The sequence below is a fragment of the Macaca fascicularis genome, chromosome 4 (genome assembly GCF_037993035.2).
Source record: "Macaca fascicularis isolate 582-1 chromosome 4, T2T-MFA8v1.1".
NCBI classification, from domain to species: domain Eukaryota; kingdom Metazoa; phylum Chordata; class Mammalia; order Primates; family Cercopithecidae; genus Macaca; species Macaca fascicularis.
The window spans coordinates 140,185,616-140,206,712 of record NC_088378.1 but is presented as its reverse complement, the minus strand read 5'-3'; the positions used below and the strand labels follow the sequence as shown (position 1 = coordinate 140,206,712).

Sequence of the window (21,097 nt, the reverse complement as noted above, 5' to 3'; positions counted from 1 at the left end):
CCAGTGTAGAGTGATATCCAGATAGTAAGCTGGCTAGTAGCTGTCCACTCTCCAGCAATCCTGCCTTCTGGGGCATGGTTTTCTAAGGACCTTCCTGTTCCTAGATGATCAAAATTGGGACCAGCCACTCCCCTCTGAGCCACCCCTGCTTCTGGGCCTGTGGCTATGCCCTCCAGTAACAACAGGACACCCCTTCAGAACACCCTGCAGGAAGCTGACATCTCTACACAGACTCACACATGCACGGTGTGTGCACAGGACTTTGGTTCTAGTTCAGGAGGTATGGGGGGAGGCTCACTAGTCCAACAGAACTTGAGGCCTGTACCAGTGTCATATCCCAGGAGCCAAAGTTACAAGGGATACAAAGTGCCCAGACCTACCAGAGAAGGCAAACCCCTACAGCATGCAGGGCTAGACAGGGGCAAGAAACAAGGTCATTCTGGGCCAGCAAGAAGAGGGAAGGGGAAATCACAGGCATACCTTGGAGATACTGCAGATTTGTCTCCAGACCATGGCAACAAAGTGAGTGACACAAACTTTTTAGTTTCCTATTGTGCATAAAAGTTATGTTTGTACTATACTGTAGTCTGTTAAGTGTACAGTAGCATTGTGTCCAAAAAAATGTGTATACTTAACGGAGTCTCGCTCTGTCACCCAAGCTGGAGTACAGTGGCATGATCTTGGCTCACTGCAACCTCCGCCCCCTGGGTTTAAGCCATTTCCTGCTGAGCCGTCCAAGTAGCTGGGACTACAGGTGCCCATCACCATGCCCAGCTAATTTTTGTATTTTTAGTACAGATGAGGTTTCACCATGTTGGCCAGGCTAATCTTGAACTCCTGACCTCAAGTTATCCACCCGCCTCAGCCTCCCAAAGTGCTGGGATTACAAGTGTGAGCCACGGTGCCTGGCCATATACTTTAATTTTAAAATATTTTATTGTTAAACAAATGCTAACCATCATCTGAGGCTTCAGCTAATCCTGATCTTTTTGCTGGGGGAGGGTCTTGCCTCCATGGATCAGGGGCATGGTTGCTGAAGGCTGCTTTGACAACTTCTTAAAATAAGACAATGACGTTTGCCTTTTGCCGCATGGATTATTCCTTTCAATATTATTGTGCCTCAGGGAATAGGGAGGCCCAGAAAGCAGAGTCGGGAGAATGGCCAGTTGGTGAAGCAGTCACAACACACACATTTTTCCATTAAGTTTGCTGTCTTATATGAGCATTGCTCATGGTGTCCCAAAACAATCACAATAGTTAGAGGTCACTGTAACAGGTATAATAATGAAAAAGCTTGAAACATTTTGAGAATTCCACAGTGTGACACGGAGACATGATGTCTGTCTGCTGTTGGAAAAATAGCATCAACAGACCTGCTTTTTTTTTTTTTTTTTTGAGACGGAGTCTCGCTCTGTTGCCCAGGCTGGAGTGCAATGGCCGGATCTCAGCTCACTGCAAGCCCCGCCTCCCGGGTTCACGCCATTCTCCTGCCTCAGCCTCCCGAGTAGCTGGGAGTACAGGCGCCCGCCACCTCGCCCGGCTAATTTTTTTTTGTATTTTAGTAGAGACGGGGTTTCACCGTGTTAGCCAGGATGGTCTCGATCTCCTGAACTCGTGATCCGCCCGTCTCGGCCTCCCAAAGTGCTGGGATTACAGGCTTGAGCCACCGCGCCCGGCCATCAACAGACCTGCTTGATGTGCTTGACACAGGGTTGCCACAAGCCTCCAATCCCTAAATAAAAAACAGCGTCTGCAAAGAGCAATAAAGGGAAGCACAATAAAAAAGGTACATCTGCAAAGGGGAATCAGCACTTAAGCAAGGTCAGGATGAGCTTTCAAGTCAGGTGGACCTGGACATGAACCCTCCAGGCCCTACTACCAACCAGCTGTGGACCCTCGAGCACATCCAGCCTAGAGCTGCCCCCAACAGACACTTCCCCAGTGAGTGCTGAATGAAACCATCTGAGCCAATTTCCTCAGGTGCAAACCAGTGATGTAATTCCTACCTTGTAGAGTGAAGTGAGAAAAGACAGTGTTAAGAAAAGAAAAAGACATGCCGGGTGCAGTGGCTCACGCCTGTAATCCCAGCACTTTGGGAGACCGAGATGGGCGGATCACGAGGTCAGGAGATGGAGACCATCCTGGCTAACACGGTGAAACTCCATCTCCACTAAAAATACAAAAAATTAGCCAGGCATGGTGGTGGGCACCTGTAGTCCCAGCTGCTCGGCAGGCTGAGGCAGGAGAATGGCGTGAACTAAAGAGGCGGAGCTTGCAGTGAGCCCAGATTGTGCCACTGCACTCCAGCCTGGGCGACAGAGTGAGACTGTCTCAAAAGAAAAAAAAGGCCGGGCGCGGTGGCTCAAGCCTGTAATCCCAGCACTTTGGGAGGCCGAGACGGGCGGATCACGAGGTCAGGAGATCGAGACCATCCTGGCTAACGCAGTGAAACCCCGTCTCTACTAAAAAATACAAAAAATAGCCGGGCGAGGTGGCGGGCGCCTGTAGTCCCAGCTACTCGGGAGGCTGAGGCAGGAGAATGGCGTGAACCCGGGAGGCGGAGCTTGCAGTGAGCTGAGATCCGGCCACTGCACTCCAGCCCGGGCGACAGCGCGAGACACCCTCTCAAAAAAAAAAAAAAAAAAAAAAAAAAAAAAAAAAAGACGCAAGACCTGTGGTAGCCTTTCCTTTCTGGCAGCAGCCACTGGGTAAACCAAGATGGTGCATACAAGTACATCCAGGAGCTATGAAGAAGCAGTCTGATGTCATGAGCTTTCTTCTGAGGGTCCGTTGCTGGCAGTACCATCAGCTCTCTGCTCTCCACAGGGATCCCCTCCCGGCCCCACCCAGCCCAATAAAACACGCTACTGGGCTACAGCCAAGCAAGGTTGCGTTATATAGAAGCGCCGTGGTGGCCGAAAATCCAATTCCTAAGAATGCAACTTAACAGCAAGCCTATCATGGTGTTAACCAGCTAGTTAGCTCAGAAGAGCAAGCTGGATGCCACTGTGGGGCTCTGAGTCCTGAATTCTCATTGGGCTGGTTAAAGATTCCACATACAAAGTTTTTGAGTTTATCCTAGTTGATGCACTCCATAACACTATCAGAAGGAAACCTGACACCCAGTGGTCCACAACAAGCACAGGGAGATGCGTGGGCTGATATCTGCAGGCCAAGAGAGCCATAGCCTTGGAAAGGGCTGTAAGTTCTACCACACTACTGGTGGTTCTCGCCATGCAGCTTGGAAAAGGTGTAATACTCTCCAGCTCCACAGCTACCACTCATGTAAGTAATGTTTGTAAAATTCATACCTAATAAACACTAGATTTAAAAACAAAACAAAACAAAACAAATCACAGACCTGTGGTAGGCTGGGCGCCAGTGCTCTAAAGCAAGTTCTGCCTAAACTGGCAGGAACATTTTTCACATCAGGAACAGGAGTTGTTCCTGGACTCTGCCTGGGGCCAGGCTGGGAGAGAGGTGGGGGCAGAGTGGGACAGAGGCAGGGGCAGGGCTGGGGGCCGGGGCCTGGGCAGGGCCAGGCACTGAAGTGAGGCCGAGGCCTGGAGGGAACCAGTTCCTGGTGGCTGTTGTGCAGCTCACACAGCTCCCTGCCAGGTCCCCCGCCATGGTCCCCCCTCTGCCCTGGCTCTCTCGGTGCCATTTCCTTCGCCTCCTTCTGCCCTCTTGGTCCCTGGCACCCCAGGGCTCCCGTGGGTGCTGCTCCCAAAACCCCAAGGCAAGCATGGAAGAGCAGACCAGCTCCAGAGGCAATGGGAAGATGACATCCACTCCCAGGGTAAGTGGCACCACAGGTAGGAAAGAGGGTGTGAGAATTTGTACTGGGGTGTGGAAAAAAAACCCTCAATCCCACCCTGCACCACCCCACACCATGCCTACCCCTGCAGCTCTTTTCCTAAATTCAGCTACCAGCTCCTTTCCTCCCCTCCCCCAGTCCAGACCGCAGGGCTCCCTTCCCCCACCCCCACCCACAGCAGCACAGTCCACAAAGTCCTTGAACAGGATCTATTCCCCCTCACATAACAGTTAATTATTTCTTAGTGGGGAGGAGCTGCCGATCCTCTTTCCAGTGACCCCATATCCTTGTTCAAGGAAACCAGTTATGGCCCCTGGGCCAGGGAACTCTATCTGCACCCCCCCCACCAAAGGCCTATGCCCAAGACAGGGAGCTACCTGGGCTTCTCAATACAGGTGTCCTTAAAGGACCGGGTCAAAACCAGATAGGGAAGGTGGAATTTCTCACTTCCAGCCCAGAGCCTGCAACAGTTTCCCAGGGCCTCGGCCCCCTGCCCTGGCTGATGCTCCCTCCCCTAATTCCCTCACCAGGGCCCCGGGATCCACCGCACGGCTGAGCTGGCCCAAGCTGAAGAGTTGCTGGAACAGCAGCTGGAGCTATACCAGGCCCTCCTGGAAGGACAGGAGGGAGCCTGGGAGGCCCAAGCCCTGGTGCTCAAGATCCAGAAGCTGAAGGAACAGATGAGGAGGCACCGAGAGAGCCTGGGAGGAGGCGCCTAAGCTTCCCCTAGTGCCCACAGCACCCTCTGGCACTGAAAATCCATGTGCCACCCACCAGCGGCCTTGGGATCAGAGACACCCCAGCCGCTCCCAGACCAGAGAAAGTGGAAGAGACCCCCACAAATCGCGGGCAATTGGCAGGTAGTGGGGGAGCCAGGGCTCTGCAGTCTTAGTCCCATTCCCCTTTAATCTCACAGCAGGCAGGGCACCCAGGCCTTACAGGAATTTACGCTGGACCATGCCCTAAAATACCTCACCCCAAATACAATAAAGGGACGAAGCACTTATAGATACCACAGACACATGTGTTTCATTTTTAGTTTTGTTAAAAAAAATTCTGACAAATCAGAAATGGGGGTTCAGGAGTGGTGGTGATGCAAAAGATGGAAGCCATGGGGTGGGGGCTGTCAGGGGTGGGGGCAGTAGTGTCTCCTTCACCCCCACCCTGGTGTCCTCTCCTGAAGGACAGACGGTCACATTCCAGAATGGGCGAGTCTTCTACCGTGTCTGTTCAACTAAGGAGAAAACATAGCATGGTCAGAATAAGGCATGAAAAGGGGAAAGCAAGGCAGGAACACACAGCACACATGCAGATGCTGGTGTACTGTGTGGGTTCAGAGAACAGATGTGGGGGTGAGGGAAGGGATGTAATACGATGAGAGAAGACAGAGACCCCACATAAAGGTCAGGAAAGCATCCCAACACAGCATCAAAGATCAGGGGGCATGAACCAGCCAAGTGTCCATTATGCATCAGGTGCCAATGATCTAAGTGATGGGATTTAGGACAAACACACTAAGGAACAGGGAGGACCTAAAGGGTTTCATGAGATCAGTACTCACTGTAGGAGGAGATGTCTATCTCATCAGGCAGCTCACTAATATTGACCTCAAAGCGATCCTGCACATCATTGAGGATCTTGGCATCATTCTCATCGGACACAAATGTGATAGCCAAGCCCTTGGTGCCAAACCGGCCTGCTCTGGCCACCTGGAAGGAGACAGAGGGTAGCACTGGAAGATCAAAGAGGAAAGAGATCCAGAGGCAGGGATGAAGATGTACAAATAGAAAAGAAGGGAATGGGAGAGTGGGATTTCTTCAGCCTGTGGGGTTTACCCGATGTAGGTAGGTGTCAGAATCCTCAGGCATGTCATAATTAAAAGCAATGTTCACCCGCTCGATGTCCATGCCTCGGCCAAATAGGTTGGTAGCCACAAGAATTCGTCGTTGAAAATCTTTAAACTGCTGATACCGAGAAAGCCTTTGTGAGAAAGGAAATTTTAAAAATGTTGAGATGCCCTTCTCTCAACTGTCTTTCTCCCAAAGACACAAAATATCTTTCCCATCTTCAACTCACCTCTCCTCCTGGGGCATCCCACGGTGGATGGCAATGGCTGGAAAGTTCTGCTCCACCAGTAGCTGGGCCAAGGCAATGCACCGCTGCACAGACTTCACAAAGATCACCACCTGTTGTGGGGTGGGGTGGGAGGTGGGGGGGTCGCGAATTGGGAGAATAGGAGTCCATAGTGTGTGTGAGACATTACATGGGAGAGAGGAGTTTCTAGTAATTACGTTCTCAGGAATTCCTCTTCATCTCTCTTATTCCCCCATTATATATTTAGAGCAGAAGAGGAAATATAACTTTATTTTAGCACTGATTTTTCCCTAGGGAGGCTGGCCTCTGAGGTAGCACAAAGTTCAGAAACCAAAACTGCCAGACATGATAGGAGACAAGGATGAGATCACCTCATGAAAAAGTGATAAAAAACTAGAATTAAGATCTGGGGGGGTAACTGATATTCCTGCTCACCAAAACATTAAACCTAAGGGAGCTATCCTAATTCTATAAAGTAGTTTTAAGTGCAAATAGGCCACTCACAAGTATATTAATGAAACACTTTTTTGACATGGGGTCACTGTCCCCCAGACTGGAGTGCAGTGGTGCAATCGTGGGTCACTGCAGCCTACACCTCCTGGGCTCAAGAGATCCTTCCACCTCAGCATCCCAAGTAGCTGGGACCATAGGTGCACACCACCACACCCAACTCCTTTCTTTCTTTTTTTTTTTTTTTTTTTTACTATTTGTAGAGATGGGCCTCTCTCTGTTACCCATGCTGGTCTTGAAGTCCTGGGCTCAAGCGATGTTCCTGCCTCAGCCTCCCAAAGTACTGGGATTTATGGGCATGAGCCACTGCCCTGCACCCAGTCACAAATGCTTCTCTTGAATAAGCAGTTATTAGAGGAATTAAACATGTAAGAACCCTAACTTGCCCCCCAAAATCATTTCAAGCCTTTAACAACTTCCTAAAACCTTTCAAGGACTTTTGGAGACAAGGTCTCACTCCACTGCCCAAGCTGGAGCACAGTAGTGCAATCATAGTTCACTGCAGCCTCAATCTCCTGGGCTCAAGCTATCCTCCCACCTCAGCCACCAGAGTATCTGGGACTACAGGCATACACCACCACACCTGGCTAACTTTTTCTTCTTTGGTAGTGAAGTTTCGCCATGTTGCCCAGACTGGTCTCAAAGTCCTAGACTCAAGTGATCCACCTGCCTCAGTCTCCCAAAGTGCTGGGAGTACACACATAAGCCACCGTACCTGGCCAAGGATCTTAACTTTTGAAGTTTATTTTCCTTGAGGTTATTGAGGACATACATATCCATGCCAACCACAGAATAGAAAAGCAGCTTCCACCTTACTCATGCTCAGCCCCTAATGTTTACACCCTCATAATTCTCTCCCACATCACACATGTGATTTCCTCAATAAAAGTGTACTTAATATCCAGGTTTCTGCTACAGCTGGAGTGCTCCAATGCTCATCCCCCTACTGGACGTGTAACTGACCTGGTTGAACTCAAGGACATCCAGAAGGTCAAAGAGCTTCCGGTTCTTCTCGTTGTCCTTCAGTTTCACGTAGTACTGCTGCAACCCATGCAGCGTCAACTTCGTCTCATCATCCACGAAGATCTCCATTGGCTGGGGGGGAGGAAGGGGTGGGGAACGGGAGGAGGGCAGAGTGGGGGGGTTAAACCTGGGGGGGTGGAGGAAGCTGATCTCCAATACACCCCATGGGGGGATGGGGAGGAAAGAGAAGATTGAAAACCCCACCCCACTCCCAAAACTACCCATATTTTACTGTGGTCTCTCTCACATTACATCTAATTTCCTTCCTATCAGAGGGGTTTTAAGACTGCCCAACTAAAAACTATCATGGGAAAGAAACTGCAAATGAAGTAAAGGAGCAGTGAAACCACCCAATGGCACAGATGCCACTACCTCAAATACAGGTGGGAGAAGAAAGAAAAAATGTGGAAGATGATTCTCAAAGGGAGAGCAAGGCCCAAACGTCTGGGAAATGATGGGAGGCAGTGACTCAAGGTCAGAATAACTCCATCACAGCTGCTTGTAAGAACATGGGGTGGGGGCAGGACAACTGCTCCATTTGATTCTCCTACTTCAACTAAGAGAATCTCATATACATTAGGAAAGTGGATGTCAATTTTAAGATCAGAACACTGCAATGGACAGTCAAAATGCCACTTAAGGAGAAACAAAAATTACTCAAGATAAGTAACTTGCCGTCAGACCACAACAGGATAATTTTAGATGAGACTGGTCTCTTCACTAAGAATTAAACCATCTACAGGTTTACAGGGAAGGTATCAGTAAGTGGTATTAAAAAACCAAATTCAGAGCAGGCAGATATGCTTTTAAGGGACAGGATCTCACCATGTTGCCCAGGCTGGAGTGCAGTGGCTATTCACTGGCACAATCATAGCACATTATAGCCTCAAATTCCTGGGCTCAAGTGATCCTCCTGCTTCAGTCTCCCGAATAGCTGGGACTACAGGCACACACCATTATACCTCACTGCATTCATCTTTAAAATTTAAAAACCCCCTGAAGGGGAGGAGAGTAACAAAGACAGAAATTACCACAACTCCAAAACACAACTTTCCTAACACTTTTGTACTTCTCTGGGGGAAGATAGTTAATATTAAGACCCAGAGGACAAAATAGGAAAGGATGGGTATGTCATGGGAAAAAACAGAAGCCCAATCCCAAAAGGCAGGTTTTGATACAGGGTCTTACTCTATCACCCAGGCTGGAGTACAGTGGCACAATTACAGCTTACTGCCGCCTCCGTGTCCCAAGCTCAAGCAAACCCTCCTGCCTTAGCCTCCCAAGTAGCTGGGACTACAGGCATGCGCCACCACGCCTGGTTTTTCTGGTAGAGACAAAGTCTTACTACACTGCCCAGGCTAGTCTCAAATTCCTGGGCTCAAGCAATCCTCCCATCTTGGCCTCCCAAAGCACTGGGATTAGAGGTGAGCCACCAGGCCCAGCCAAGGCAGGCTTTCTAAAGAGAAGTTCCATGGCCTTCTTCAAATCTCATTCTAGCCCCAAATAAAGCTAAAGAGTTATCATCCCACGGGAAGGAACACTGCAGGGAGAACACACTCCACTGCTTATGCAATTGGCCCCACCTAGCCCCAAACCCTAACACCCACCCGATTACATCCACTTTACCTTTCCTATGTCCCTCTCCTCTGAGTATTAAAAAAAACAAAAAAATTTTTTAAGGAAAAAAAAAAAAATCTACCACCCCATTGAGGACACCCCTCCCCAACACATATGGGGGGAAACGGGGCACGGCACGCGTTGGGTTCAGGAAAAAAACCGGGAACGGAAAAAGAGGCTGGTTTGGTCCTCAGCTTCCTGGTCAGGTTTCCCCGCGGCCTCCGCTGCCGCCATCCACCGCTGGGTGCCGTCTGCATTCCCTCGCCGCGCCACGGTGCTTCTCTGTTGCCGGCTCACATCAACCGAGGTTCCAGATGGGTGCAAGGAGATGTGGGTGGGAAGGAGTAGGGTATCGGGGATTGAGGTGCCAAAGGCCCCCACCCCTGGAGGTGGGGAAGGGGAGGATTCATTTGTGCTGATGCTCTTCTTTTGGACATGCCCTGCCATCTGTCTGTCCCTCTCTTGCTCTCCTGCCACCGGAAAGTAGGAGTTTTGGTGAGCAGAAGGCTCCAGCTGTATGCTCGACGCCACCTTGACAGTGCGTGGCTGTAGGGGGCACGTAAGAGACGATGGGTGGGTGGTAGGGCAGAAAAATTCTGCCCTCCCCCAAAGGGAGAAGAGGTTCAAAAATGTTGTGATTTTTGAAAAAGTCGAACACTACCCGCTCTCACATTAACCCGACCAAGTCTTCCGGAGTTTCCCTGGCACCCGCGCAGACCCTAACACTAGCTGTCTCTGCTTCTGTATGTCTCTTCAAGGAGTCATTACTCCCAGTTGGGCACAAGCCGCCTTCTTGGCACTTGAATGACAAGGGAGTCTGAGGAAGAGGGCGAGGAAGGGGAGGAGGCAGCGGGCGGGGAGTGGAGGGAGAGAAGGTAGAAGGGTATTTACATCTTGCATGAACTTGCGGCAGACTGGACGGATCTCTTTGCTCAAGGTAGCACTGAACATCATGACCTGCTTCTCGTGGGGGGTCATGCGAAAAATTTCCTGGACATCCCGACGCATGTCTACAAGAACAAGGAAAAAAATTGTAGGAGAAAATAAGCAAGTATGATAAACAAAGATTAGAGGTAGACTTTCCAGTGAGGTGAAGATTGCTGGAAATAGTAATAACACAACGGAAAAAGCAATGGACTTGGAATCAAGAATTGGGATCAGATTCCAGCTGTTCGTTTTAACCAAGCAAGAAATAAGATAAAACCCCAAAGTTCCCAACTATAAAACGGGGACAAAGCCCAGTGCAGACGCTCTCAAGGCCTTCGAAACATGCTTTACAGGCCCTTCTCCCAATCCTTTCCTGTCCAAGCCCCAGCCAGCCCTCAGGAGACTACAAGTATCAACCATATATTACATTCCAGGTAGCAGAGTCCATCTATGACTCTCTGGATCACTTTTCTATCAACTCAGGCAAATATGACATTGCTACCTGGAGCCCACCTTTATAACTCACCACACTGAATTGCCGAAGACCATTTGTAATGACTTATGGGGCCTATGTCCAACCCCACACTCATTCACCAAGATTCAAATCTTACAGAAAAAACTTCCATTAACCCCACTTGGCACACTAGAATACCACACCACACGAACTGCTACCCTCTCTACATTAATCCCAGACCTGAGTCTAGAAACTTATTCAGCTATAAATTCTGACTGTAAATGCTGTGCTGGAGATGCCAGAAGGGTACTGTCTTCTCTTTCAGTTTAGAATCTCCCCTATGACTTCCAGTATAGGAATCTATAATGAAAACGGTGGTGGTGGTGATAACTTAGGCCTGAAATTACCGAAGTCCCCTATTCTCAAAGATTAAAAACAAAAATCATAGAAAGATGATAGATGACATCCTTTACTGTGCTTAAAAGCATAATAAAGCCCAACCAGGGAACCCAGAGCCATCAGTCATGGGTGATAGATAAGAGTCGTCCTTGCACTGAGGCGCTCCTGTTTCAAATAAACATCATTTGGCTCCAAAGAACAACTCCCCAGCATTAGCCAAGTCCCAGCACTGCCACTCACCGAGCTGTTCAAGCATCTTATCACATTCATCCAAAATAAAGTGTTTAATGTGTTTGAGGTTGAGGCTCTTATTTCGAGCCAGGGCTAGGATACGGCCTGGAGTCCCCACGACGATATGCGGGCAGTTCTTCTTCAGCACCTCTTCATCCTTCTTGATAGACAGACCACCAAAAAAAACAGCAACCTGCCGAGAGCCAGGAGCAAAGAGTCTCAAAAAAGAGGAAGGAAAGAGTCCAATCCCCCCAGAGTTCCCACTGTTTGAGCTAAACCAATTTTTAGCATGTTTCAAAACTAAAACTAACTCTAGAGGTCACCTAATTTAGAAATGTTATGTCCCCCCACCAAACACTGAGGGTGACTGCCTAAAGTTACATAGCTAGTCGGAGCAGTCAGGACAATAATTCAGTTCTTCTGACTTAATCTAACCATCTTCCTTCATTTATGAGGCCAAGCCTCATTTTAAAAATAAAGGAGTCAGGTGTGGTGGCGCACGCCTATAACTCCAGCTACTCGGGAGGCAGAGGTTGCGGTGAACCAAGATCTCACCATTGTACTCCAGCCTGGGCAACAAGAGTGATATTCCGTCTCTAAATAAATAAATAAATAAATAAAATAAAGCCAGGCCCGGTGGTTCACGCCTGTAATCCCAGCAGTTTGGGAAGTCGAGGCAGGTGGATCACTTGAAGCCAGGCGTTCAAGACCAGCCTGGCCAACATGGTGAAACCCCATCTCTTCTAAAATACAATATTTACAAATTTACTACTAAAATACAAAAACTACAAAACTTAGCCAGGAGGCTGAGGAAGGAGAATCGCTTGAATGCAGGAAGTGGAGATTGCAGTGAGGCGAGATTGAGCCATTGTACTCCAGGCTAGATGACAGAGCGAGACTCCATCTCAAAAAATAAAAAATAAATAAATAAAGGACGGCAAGAAATTACCAGGATTAGTATAAAGTACCACAAAAAAACACATGGAACATTAAGTTTTCCTAAATAAACCCAGAATCTCAAACTCCTTCATACAAACCCCATGAAATTACTGCTTTGGGTGAAATATTATCACTTCATGTTAAAACCATTAGGTGAATAGTTGGTTAGGGATCTGGGCCTTGGTACAGTGTCAAATAACACCAGAAACTCTAGTTTTAAGGGGGAAAAGAATGACCATGGAATCAGACTGTCACGATGCTAATCCTATGGTAAACCTAAAATCACTAATGAGGCCAGGCACAGTGGCTCACACCTGTAATCCCAGCACTTTGGGAGGCCGAGGTGGGTGGATCACTTGAGGTCAGGAGTTCGAGACCAGCCTGGCCAACATGGCGAAACCCTGTCACTACCAAAAAAAAAAAAAAAAAATTAGCCGGGTATGATGGCACACTGTAGTCCCAGCCACTCAGCAGGTTGAAGCAGGAGAATCGCTTGAACCTGGGAGGTGCAGGCTGCAGTGAGCTGAGATCGCACCACTACACTCACAGCCCAGGGGACGCAGCAAGACTCCATCTCAAAACAAATAAATAAAAATAAAAATAACTAACATAAGTCAACCCGATTTCTGGCACAACAGGAGATACAGCATCACCTATGAAGGATAATTGCCAAAAATGCTTAACTTCAATCAGATTTTTTTTTTTGAGATGGGAGTCTCACTCTGTCACCCAGGCTGGAGTGTAGTGGCACAATCTCAGCTCACTATAACCTCTGCTTCCTGGGTTCAAGCGATTCTCCTGCCTCAGCCTCCCAAGTAGGTAGGACTACAGGTGTGTGCCACCACGCCCGGCTAATTTTTGCATTTTTAGTAGAGACAGGGTTTCATCGCATTGGCCACACTGGTCTCGAACTCCTGACCTCAAATGATCCACATGCCTTGGCCTCCCAAAGTGCTGAGATTACAGGTGTAAGCCGCTGCGCACTTGGCCAGAATCCTCAATATTCACACACCCCTGAAGCTGTTTTAAAGTTTCTGGCTTTCTCTGCCACACACCCCAAAATTACCAAACTGATAGGATTCAAAGTCAGTATAAAGTAGTAAAAAAAGGGTGGTCTCGGTTAAGCATCATCCATAGCCCAATTACGAATCCTCCCGTTACATAGGATCTTAACACTGTTAAACCATGGCAAACTAAAACTTCTCCAAAATTAAAGAGACTACTGGCCTACAAGTTTCTTATCCCTCCAACTTGCCACACCCTCACTCTGAGGTCTCTTTACCTCGGCTTACCTTGACATTGGGCATGTATTTAGAGAAGCGCTCATATTCCTTGCTGATCTGAAAAGCCAACTCCCGAGTGTGACACATCACCAGCACAGACACCTTAGGCAGGAAGTAGACCGAGACATACCATGAGTGTAGCCCTTCATCGTTCCCTCTAGGGAAGTGACTGACAAAAACACACCTGGGCCGATAATAAATGACTTCAATTCTGTGATCTAAATCACGAACCCCATGCTTGGATAGAACATTCCCCACAGCTGTCAGGTTGTCAAGGGTAACCGAGGTCATCATGTAGCTAGGACAAAAACACCCTTCCCTTATAGTCCTAACCAAAACCCCTTCCCCAGCACTCTCCCCAAATATACCTGCCCAGTAACTGGCTCCAGCTGTTGCAGTGTGGCCAACACAAACACTGCTGTCTTTCCCATGCCCGACTTGGCCTGGCACAGGACATCCATTCCCAGAATGGCCTGAGGGATGCACTCATGCTGGACTAAAAGTGGGGAGGAAAGATAAATTAGACTTCAGTCTCCAGATAACTCTACAACCTTTTTCATCATGCCAAGCCCATTTCTTACCACTCAATTCTCAAAATCTAGTATTTACCTGGTTCTTGCCAACTTCCAGACCCCTTTTACCTCTCTCTGCTCAATTATATTCACCTCAAAATCAGACTCTCCTAATTCATCCCAGCTTTGGCCTCCTCCAGATCTAGGCCTTCCCAGTCCTACTAACAGCCCCCTTGCATCTACCAACCGCTCACCTTCAATGCTCCTGGCTCTGTCCTTATTTTTCTTAATCTGTAACAATTCATGACATCTGAATACCTGCTAAAGACATTTCTCCTACTTAGGTTGCCATACTTCGGGTCACATAACAACAACCCGGGACAAAATGAAGGACTTGGTACCTGACCCAGAAGCCAGTCATCTCTAAACCAGTCATAGAGGTTTCCAGAGGCCACAGTTGGCCTGGCCCAACAGAGGGAGACTACAGGTCCAATCAGGACCTTTCTGGAAATTTAAAATTACAAGTCAAATGACAAAATTAAAAATAAGCAGACAAAAGAAGTCAGTCACAAGAATGAATGGCAGACCTAGAAGCTACTTTTGGATAATTAGCACTTTGGTGCTATCATGAAAGAAAGAACAAGTCTGTATAATCCTCCTCTATCCAAAATCGTTTTCGATACTTATCTCCTGATTTTTTTTTTCCTGTCTCCCCGGCTGGTGTACAGTAGTGCAATAACGGCTCACTGAAGCCTCAACCTTCACCTGCTTCGTTTAGTAGAGACAGGAGTCTCCCTATCTTGCCCAGGCTTCTCTTGCACTCGAGCTCAAGTGACCACCCCTCCTGCCTTGCCCTCCCAAAGCGCTGGGATTACAGGCGTGAGCCCCTGCACCTGACCCTGATCTAGCCTTAAGTATAAACTTTTACCACCTGAGCAACAACAAACACATCTTTTTATTGTACCCTTAAAGAGCCCAATGAGCACTACATGCCCAAGAGAAAATTTACCTTCTGACGGATGCTCAAAGCCACAGTCGACAATGGCCCGGAGCAACTCTGGCTTGAGCAGGAAGTCACGAAAGCCAGAGCTGTGGATGGAGACATAGGAGCCCTTGACATCCTTCTTGGCAGGGGCCTCAGCCCCATCTCCCCCAGCTGCTGTCTCCACCTCATCATCTTCATAGTCCAAGAGCTCATTGTCCACATCGTTCTCTGCCATAACTGGGCCGGCAGGGGAAGACGGGAAGGGGGATCTGGATGGGTTCTCGCAAAACAGGTGAAAACAAGGGGTGAAGAGTAGGGGATTGAGGAACAGCAAAGGAAAATAAAGATACTATTTCTAACAGAAGAGCTGGGGAAGGGGAAAAAAAAAAAAAGCAAGACTTAGTCACGAGCAGAGCCTTCACCACCTCTTTTCCATTCCCAGTTCCCACTTTCCCTAAACTAGGAAACTTTTACATGGAAAAAAAAACAGATACACAACATAAAAACGAAAAGCAAATACAAGAGAACAGAAAAAGCAGCACCAGCGAAAGTGGTTAGGACACAGGTTCCCAACAAGATTAGCAATCACAGTAGCGGAAACCAGAAAAGTTGGAAGGGGAAGACCAACTTATAAATTCTTAATCTGAAAATAACAGTGAGGAAATATAATAGATAATAAAAGATAAAATATGATTAATAACTTAGTAAAGTGGAAAATGGAGATGACAAGCAGAGTCCTGGAAAGTCCTCAAAGGAAGACTGTGCTTTCCCTATTATAATCCCACCGTTATGGATGCCTAACTCAGCAGCCATCAGTCAAGGGTGATAGATGAGGGTCATCACTGCGCAAAGCGCTCATCTTTCGAAAAGAAAACATCATATGGCCGCCGTCCACCTCCCATAGCTCTCAGCCTCCCACTTCTCAGTATCCTCTCTTCCGTTGTTTAAGAAAGCCTTGTGTAATTAGCATGGGGGGGAGGGGCGGTGCAAGACAAATGGCTCGGCCACCAAAAAAAAAAAAATCCATGTCTCCACCCTACAATAACAAAGTTAATAGTTGACAGAGAAAGGCAATCCCCGCCCAGGCTTTAACAGGATCTTTACCAAGTGGTCTGACATCACTGTTGCGCTACGAAGGTGAGACTCCTTTTGGAGAAACATACAATGACACCAGTAGTAAACACTTGTAAGGCACTCCAAATTAACTTGGGCGAGTCAAGGTGAGAAAAATCCAACTGGGCCCAAAAACCGGCTCCTCCTCCCAGTCCCACCGTGGGCCAAGAAAGGGCTCAAGAAAGGACAAGTAAGGTGATAAGAGCCCCGCCCTCCGCAAATACCAAGACCAAGGGACGCCTAGCGCCGCCTCTCATTGATGCTGAGGCCTCCAATATGAAAAGAACCTACTGGAAGAAGGGAGCAAAACGAACACAATGGCGCCGAGGACACCATCTTGGATTGGGCCCCCCCTTAGCTTCCCTTCCTTCCCCCAAGAGCTCTTTGCTCTCGAAAGGGATGCAAGCTACGGAAATGGGGAACCAACTAGGCCCCAGAGACCAGACGATCGCCTGTGAAAAGGGTATCAGGAACCCATGTGACGGGATGGGTGCGAAGAAGCGCAGATGGCAACGGATTGTAGTGAACGCCAAAGCTTACCTAAGCAGGCAGAGCGCGTATGGCGGCAGCAACAGCGACGAAGGAGGGAAATCTGCCTTCACTTCCGGTTGCAGGCTTCTCCCTACTCCAGCCTCCCGCCTTCTTGGCTGCAAGAGCGCAGGCGCAAGGGACCGGAAACGGGGCCTTCCGCGGTTGTACAGATCCGTGCGCTCCAGGCTTGCCTTTGGAAAATGCCTGTCTGAAATTTGTTTTAAAACCGTTTCTAACTTCCCTGCTACCGCCAGTAACAAAACGGATAAAGGAAACTAACGTCTCCTCCCACTGTTATCTTTCTTCTGTTGTCGTACTCCTCTCCATGCCTCTCATCTCTTCGTTTAGGTTTTTGCCATGCAGGTCTTCTCTCTAGGCACTCCATGGATGCGCGAGGAACCGGTGTGGCGAGGGCTGCGAGTTCCCACGGGGTCCTTGGCCCGGTAGTGAAGGTGACCTGAGGGCGGCTGGGCAAGCACTAGGAAACGGCAGGCCCTAGCTGAGGGGAGGGGCGTTGCCCGACTCTTTCCCAGTCGTGGGGCTAGTGGGCGGTATTTTCCCAAAAGGATGCTGTCCGAGGTAGCTGCGGCCCTAGGGCCAGGGAGTCAGGAAGGTGTTCTGAATCCGAGCGGGAAGACGGGGTCTGGATTCGGCCCCAAGTGTCAATAGTAGGGCTTGAGGGTTATACTACATTCCATTAATACTGTTTTTCTTTTTGTTTTGAGACAGAGTTTCGCTCTGTCGCCCAGGCTGGAGTGCAATGGCGTGGTCTCGGCTCACTGCAACCTCTGCTTCCTGGGTTCAAGCGATTCTCCTGCCTCAGCCTCCCAAGTAGCTAGGATTACAGGCGCCCGCTACCACGCCCAGCAAATTTTTGGTTTTTTAGTAGAGACGGGTTTTCACCCATGTATGACCTCAGGTGATCCACCTGCCTCGGCCTCCCAAAGTGCTGGGATTACAGGCGTGAGCCACCTCACCAGGCCCATTAATACTGTTAATTCGAGCAGAATGTTCTTGGCCCCACCCCAACAGCCCCATTGTTCAACCTGGATTTTTTTTCCTGAATGAAACATTTGCCATCCCTGTCTTTGAGATGGGGAGCTACAAAAGTAAGACCTGATGTCCTGCTGTGTAATAAAACAACAAACGTTTGACCCTCTCCCTGTTAGCACACTTAATCTTTTAATACTAAGGAGTAGGTACCGTTCTTGTCATCTTATTGACAGAAGCAAAGCAACATATCCCAAGCAGTACAGCTAGTGAGGTTACAGCCAGGATGCAAACATCTCTAATTCTCTATTGTATTCTGCCTCCCTGCTCAAAGAATCTGGTTAGTAAATACACTACGGGTTACCTTATTGGTTCAAATTCTTGGTGAAGCAAGCTTGTCTTCAGTGATAAAATGAAGTAACTAATTCAAGAATAGTGTCATAGAAGGTATTTTCCCACGTATCATTCAATTTATGCAAAAGTATCAACTGCCTCCCTTGTGCCACATGCTGTCCTAGGTTCTGGGGACACAGCAGTCAACAGCCCTTTTCTCACAGTGTTTACATTACAGGGAAGAAAACACATAAAGACAAATATAATGTCAAGTATCGATAAGTGTTCGGGGTCCAGTGGCTCAGGCCTGTAACCTAACCCTTGAGGAAGCCGAGGCCGAAGGATTGCTTGAGCCCAGGAGTTTCAGACCAGCCTGGGCAACAGTGAATCTCTACAAAAAATTTTAAAATTAGCTAGGCATAGTGGCACTCGCCCGTAATCCCAGCTACTCAGGAGGCTGAAGTGGGAGGATCTTTGAGTCCAGGAGGTCAAGGCTGCAATGAGCTGGAACTCTAGCCTGGGCAACACAGTGGGACCTTGTCTCAAAAAACCAGTAGCAGTAAGTGCTATGAAGAAAATGCAAGGTAAAGGGGCAAAGAGCACTTGCTCCTACATTCCAGCTTTTCTCTATAGTTGCCATCTATAGTCGTCAGATTCCCAAATGAGGAACCATGTTTCTCCCTTTAGAGAAATAATAAAGTACTACTTGTTCTTGTTTCCCCAACATGTTTCAAAGGATAGCCATTTGGGCTGTTTAGGGAATATGTAAACAAAAAACAAGAAAGTGACTGAAGGCCGGGCGCAGTGGCTCACACCTCTAATCCCAGCACTTTGGGAGGCCGAGGCAGGTGGATCACTTGAGGTCAGGAGTTTGAGACCAGCCTGACCAACATGGTGAAACCCCATCTCTACTAAAAATACAAAAAATAGCCACGTGTGGTGGCACACACCCATAATTCCAGCTGCTTGGGAGGCTGAGACAGGAGAATCGCTTGAACCCGGGGGCAGAGGTTGCAGTGAGCCGAGATCGCGCCATTGTATTCCAGCCTGGGCAACAAGAGCAAAACTCCATCTCAAAAAAAAGTGGCTGAAAATGAGAAATGATGAGGCAAAAGGAGGCTGCTTCAACTCACCAATTTATTTGCCAATAGTTATTTTATTGATACTTTTTTTATTGTTACAATGGGAAAGTAAGGTGTCAAGGATGTAGAAAGGAAGGGCATGCATATGAGGGAACACAGTATCATTTTAGATCTTGGAAAACAATGAGCATCTGATAAGTCTCTGGGGAAATAGGAAAGGAGGAAAATCCAATAAAGAGAAAGATCAGCATAAGAAAAACAAAGACAGCCTACAAAATGCAGTTATCTACCTGGAATTGTAAGCGAGGGGCTAAATGTAGTCATCTCCTCTTTTTGGAGATCAGAAGGTCTCTGGGAAAAGAGAAAAACCAATTATTCAGAAAATAACTAGGGTCACAGAATGAACAAGTGGAATTAGAGAGCCACTGATGGAAGTGAGGAAACAGCAGTGTAGGTTTTGGCCGGTGAGCAGGTGGTGGTAATAGTATTATAGGGTTGCTAATTATTGAATCACTGCTACTACATGGGAGGAACTGTGCTAGACTTTACAGAATGATTCCAAATCATTGAAGCAACCCTCACAAGGTAGGCATTATTATCATCCCAGTTTCACAGAGGAGGACATCGAGGCTACCAAGTTAAGTAGCTTGTCCTGGTTCCACAGCCAGCAAGCAACAGGGTCAAGAGAGGGGACCCACATCTGCGAGACACTGAAGTCAGGATGTTTTCCACATTCCTACTTCCCCATATTACAAATTTCACATAGGGTTTAGGTGAGAATGACTTGGGAGTTTACAAAGTCCCAGTGAGGGTTAAAGAACAACAAGGAGATTCAGATGTGAGCAGGATATTTATAAGTGTCACAAGAAAATTATTGGATCCTGCCTCCCAGGATTTTTCGGGGATGGAAAGAAGACAGGGATTATGGTGGGAGGTGATTTTGATTGGAGGATTTCTTTGAGGGAGGGAACTGGCAGAAGGAGTCAGGCCCTAGGCAGAAATCCGGTAGTTGGGGTGGACTTGGGGCCTGACGTCGCAGACCATGCCAAGAAGCTGGGCCAGGACACGCTCTCGGTTTCTCTGCTGGGAGCTCTGCATGCCCTGCACCTGGCGCCTTGTAGCCTGCTCCACCTCAGCGGACAGGTTCCCCTGGGAACCCATGGCCTGGGGGGTAGGGAGAGGGGTGGAAGAGAGAAAGGGAAAAGCAGAAACAGAGAGACAAGGGTCCAGGCATATGAGGGGAAAGATCCTGAAACAAAGCCTAGAAGAAAGGCCCTCTCAGAAACCACCCGCATCCCACAGAAATATCCCAACACCAAAGAGATCAACCCTTTCCCCTTAGACCTAACATGCAACTTCACCCTAAAACAGACTGTAATATCCCCACCACCTCACCGTCCATGACCATAAAACTCTACCCTCCACCACAAATGTTAATCATACTCCACATAGATGTTATACTTTACACAGACTGTGACATTCCACCCATAAGCTCTATGTGGCCTTCAAAAATCCCAGACTCTCTTACATATCATCACAAAGTTTCACCAATGTTGTGGTCCCTGCCAGGGTCCCCTCAGCCTCAGCCCTCTGCCACCATATTTTCTTGTTGAGTCACCCTTACACACCTCACAAGATGTACCCACCAGCTTGCACTGGGGTCTCATACCAACTCTGCCTCAACTCACCGCCTGCTGCTTGCTCTGGAATTCCTGCTCTCGCTCTCTGCGGTATTGCTCCACCTCCATCTGTGCCTCCTCCTTTGCCTGCTTCAGTCGTCGGGCCTTCCCTGGAGGCAGAAGAAAGGACAGTGGGTGGGGTGGGCCCACACACACACACATGTAATAGCAGGGGTCAGTCCCTTCCAGAAAGTTATACAGCCTTCTCTCAGCCAACCAGGGGCCAGATTCTAATATCCATCCATTTCTTCCCTCCGAACCAGCCTCCAGACCCTAGCTGTCTTCCCACCAGCCTTGGGTTTTCCCAAAATGTTTGCGTCCCCCACCCCCAATTTTCTTTCCAGACTCCTAAGGGAGGAAAGAGGAGACTCACTCTTTCTGGCATCTGCCACCTTCTCAGCTGCCCGCTTCTCAGCTTGCAGAAGCTGCTGGATACCCTGGGACTGACTGGCCATTTCTGTTGTTATGGCCAATGCTGTTTTGAATGCTGTGAAGGTACCAGATGGCTCCCACCCCCCACCGCTCACTTCTCCTCCTCCAGCTCGTTGCTACAGTCCTCCACTACCCCTGGGTCTTAG

The 21,097-nt window shown here is 48.4% G+C and overlaps 3 protein-coding genes and 2 non-coding genes across 11 annotated transcripts; 1 reads left to right on the top strand and 4 right to left on the bottom strand.

Annotated features, from left to right (window-relative positions):
• Positions 1 to 3,575: 3,575 nt before the first annotated feature.
• On the top strand, positions 3,576 to 4,834 carry MCCD1 (mitochondrial coiled-coil domain 1). The gene is made up of 2 exons (XM_005553564.5): positions 3,576 to 3,799; positions 4,348 to 4,834. Exons 1-2 carry the CDS (start codon positions 3,629 to 3,631, stop codon positions 4,534 to 4,536), a joined length of 360 nt encoding a protein of 119 aa, XP_005553621.1. The 5' UTR covers positions 3,576 to 3,628; the 3' UTR covers positions 4,537 to 4,834.
• Positions 4,835 to 4,844: 10 nt separating this feature from the next.
• DDX39B (DExD-box helicase 39B) lies at positions 4,845 to 16,498 on the bottom strand. Of its 7 annotated transcripts, none has more exons than XM_074038487.1 (11): positions 15,896 to 16,498; positions 14,816 to 15,158; positions 13,663 to 13,790; positions 13,304 to 13,396; positions 11,082 to 11,265; positions 9,071 to 10,071; positions 7,385 to 7,516; positions 5,894 to 6,003; positions 5,653 to 5,797; positions 5,379 to 5,526; positions 4,845 to 5,051 (listed from the first exon to the last, which is right to left on the bottom strand). In XM_074038487.1, exons 7-11 carry the CDS (start codon positions 7,511 to 7,513, stop codon positions 5,035 to 5,037), a joined length of 549 nt encoding a protein of 182 aa, XP_073894588.1. In that variant the 5' UTR covers positions 7,514 to 7,516; positions 9,071 to 10,071; positions 11,082 to 11,265; positions 13,304 to 13,396; positions 13,663 to 13,790; positions 14,816 to 15,158; positions 15,896 to 16,498; the 3' UTR covers positions 4,845 to 5,034. The 7 variants fall into 5 exon arrangements, 5 of the variants coding, with proteins under 5 accessions (XP_073894588.1, XP_015304258.1, XP_073894587.1 ...); XR_012433993.1 differs by having other exon boundaries at positions 16,445 to 16,498; XM_015448772.3 differs by having other exon boundaries at positions 9,953 to 10,071.
• Positions 10,956 to 11,031, bottom strand: LOC123573215 (small nucleolar RNA SNORD83). Its single transcript, XR_006697945.2, has one exon. It is a non-coding gene; the product is annotated as a small nucleolar RNA SNORD83 (small nucleolar RNA).
• On the bottom strand, positions 15,599 to 15,676 carry LOC123573214 (small nucleolar RNA SNORD83). The gene has a single exon (XR_006697944.1). It is a non-coding gene; the product is annotated as a small nucleolar RNA SNORD83 (small nucleolar RNA).
• A 2,396-nt stretch (positions 16,499 to 18,894) lies between the features above and the next one.
• ATP6V1G2 (ATPase H+ transporting V1 subunit G2) lies at positions 18,895 to 21,040 on the bottom strand. The gene is made up of 3 exons (XM_005553550.4): positions 20,893 to 21,040; positions 20,529 to 20,629; positions 18,895 to 20,004 (listed from the first exon to the last, which is right to left on the bottom strand). The coding sequence occupies exons 1-3, from the start codon at positions 20,972 to 20,974 to the stop codon at positions 19,831 to 19,833; spliced, it is 357 nt and encodes a 118-aa protein (XP_005553607.1). The 5' UTR covers positions 20,975 to 21,040; the 3' UTR covers positions 18,895 to 19,830.
• Between the last annotated feature and the right edge of the window lie 57 nt (positions 21,041 to 21,097).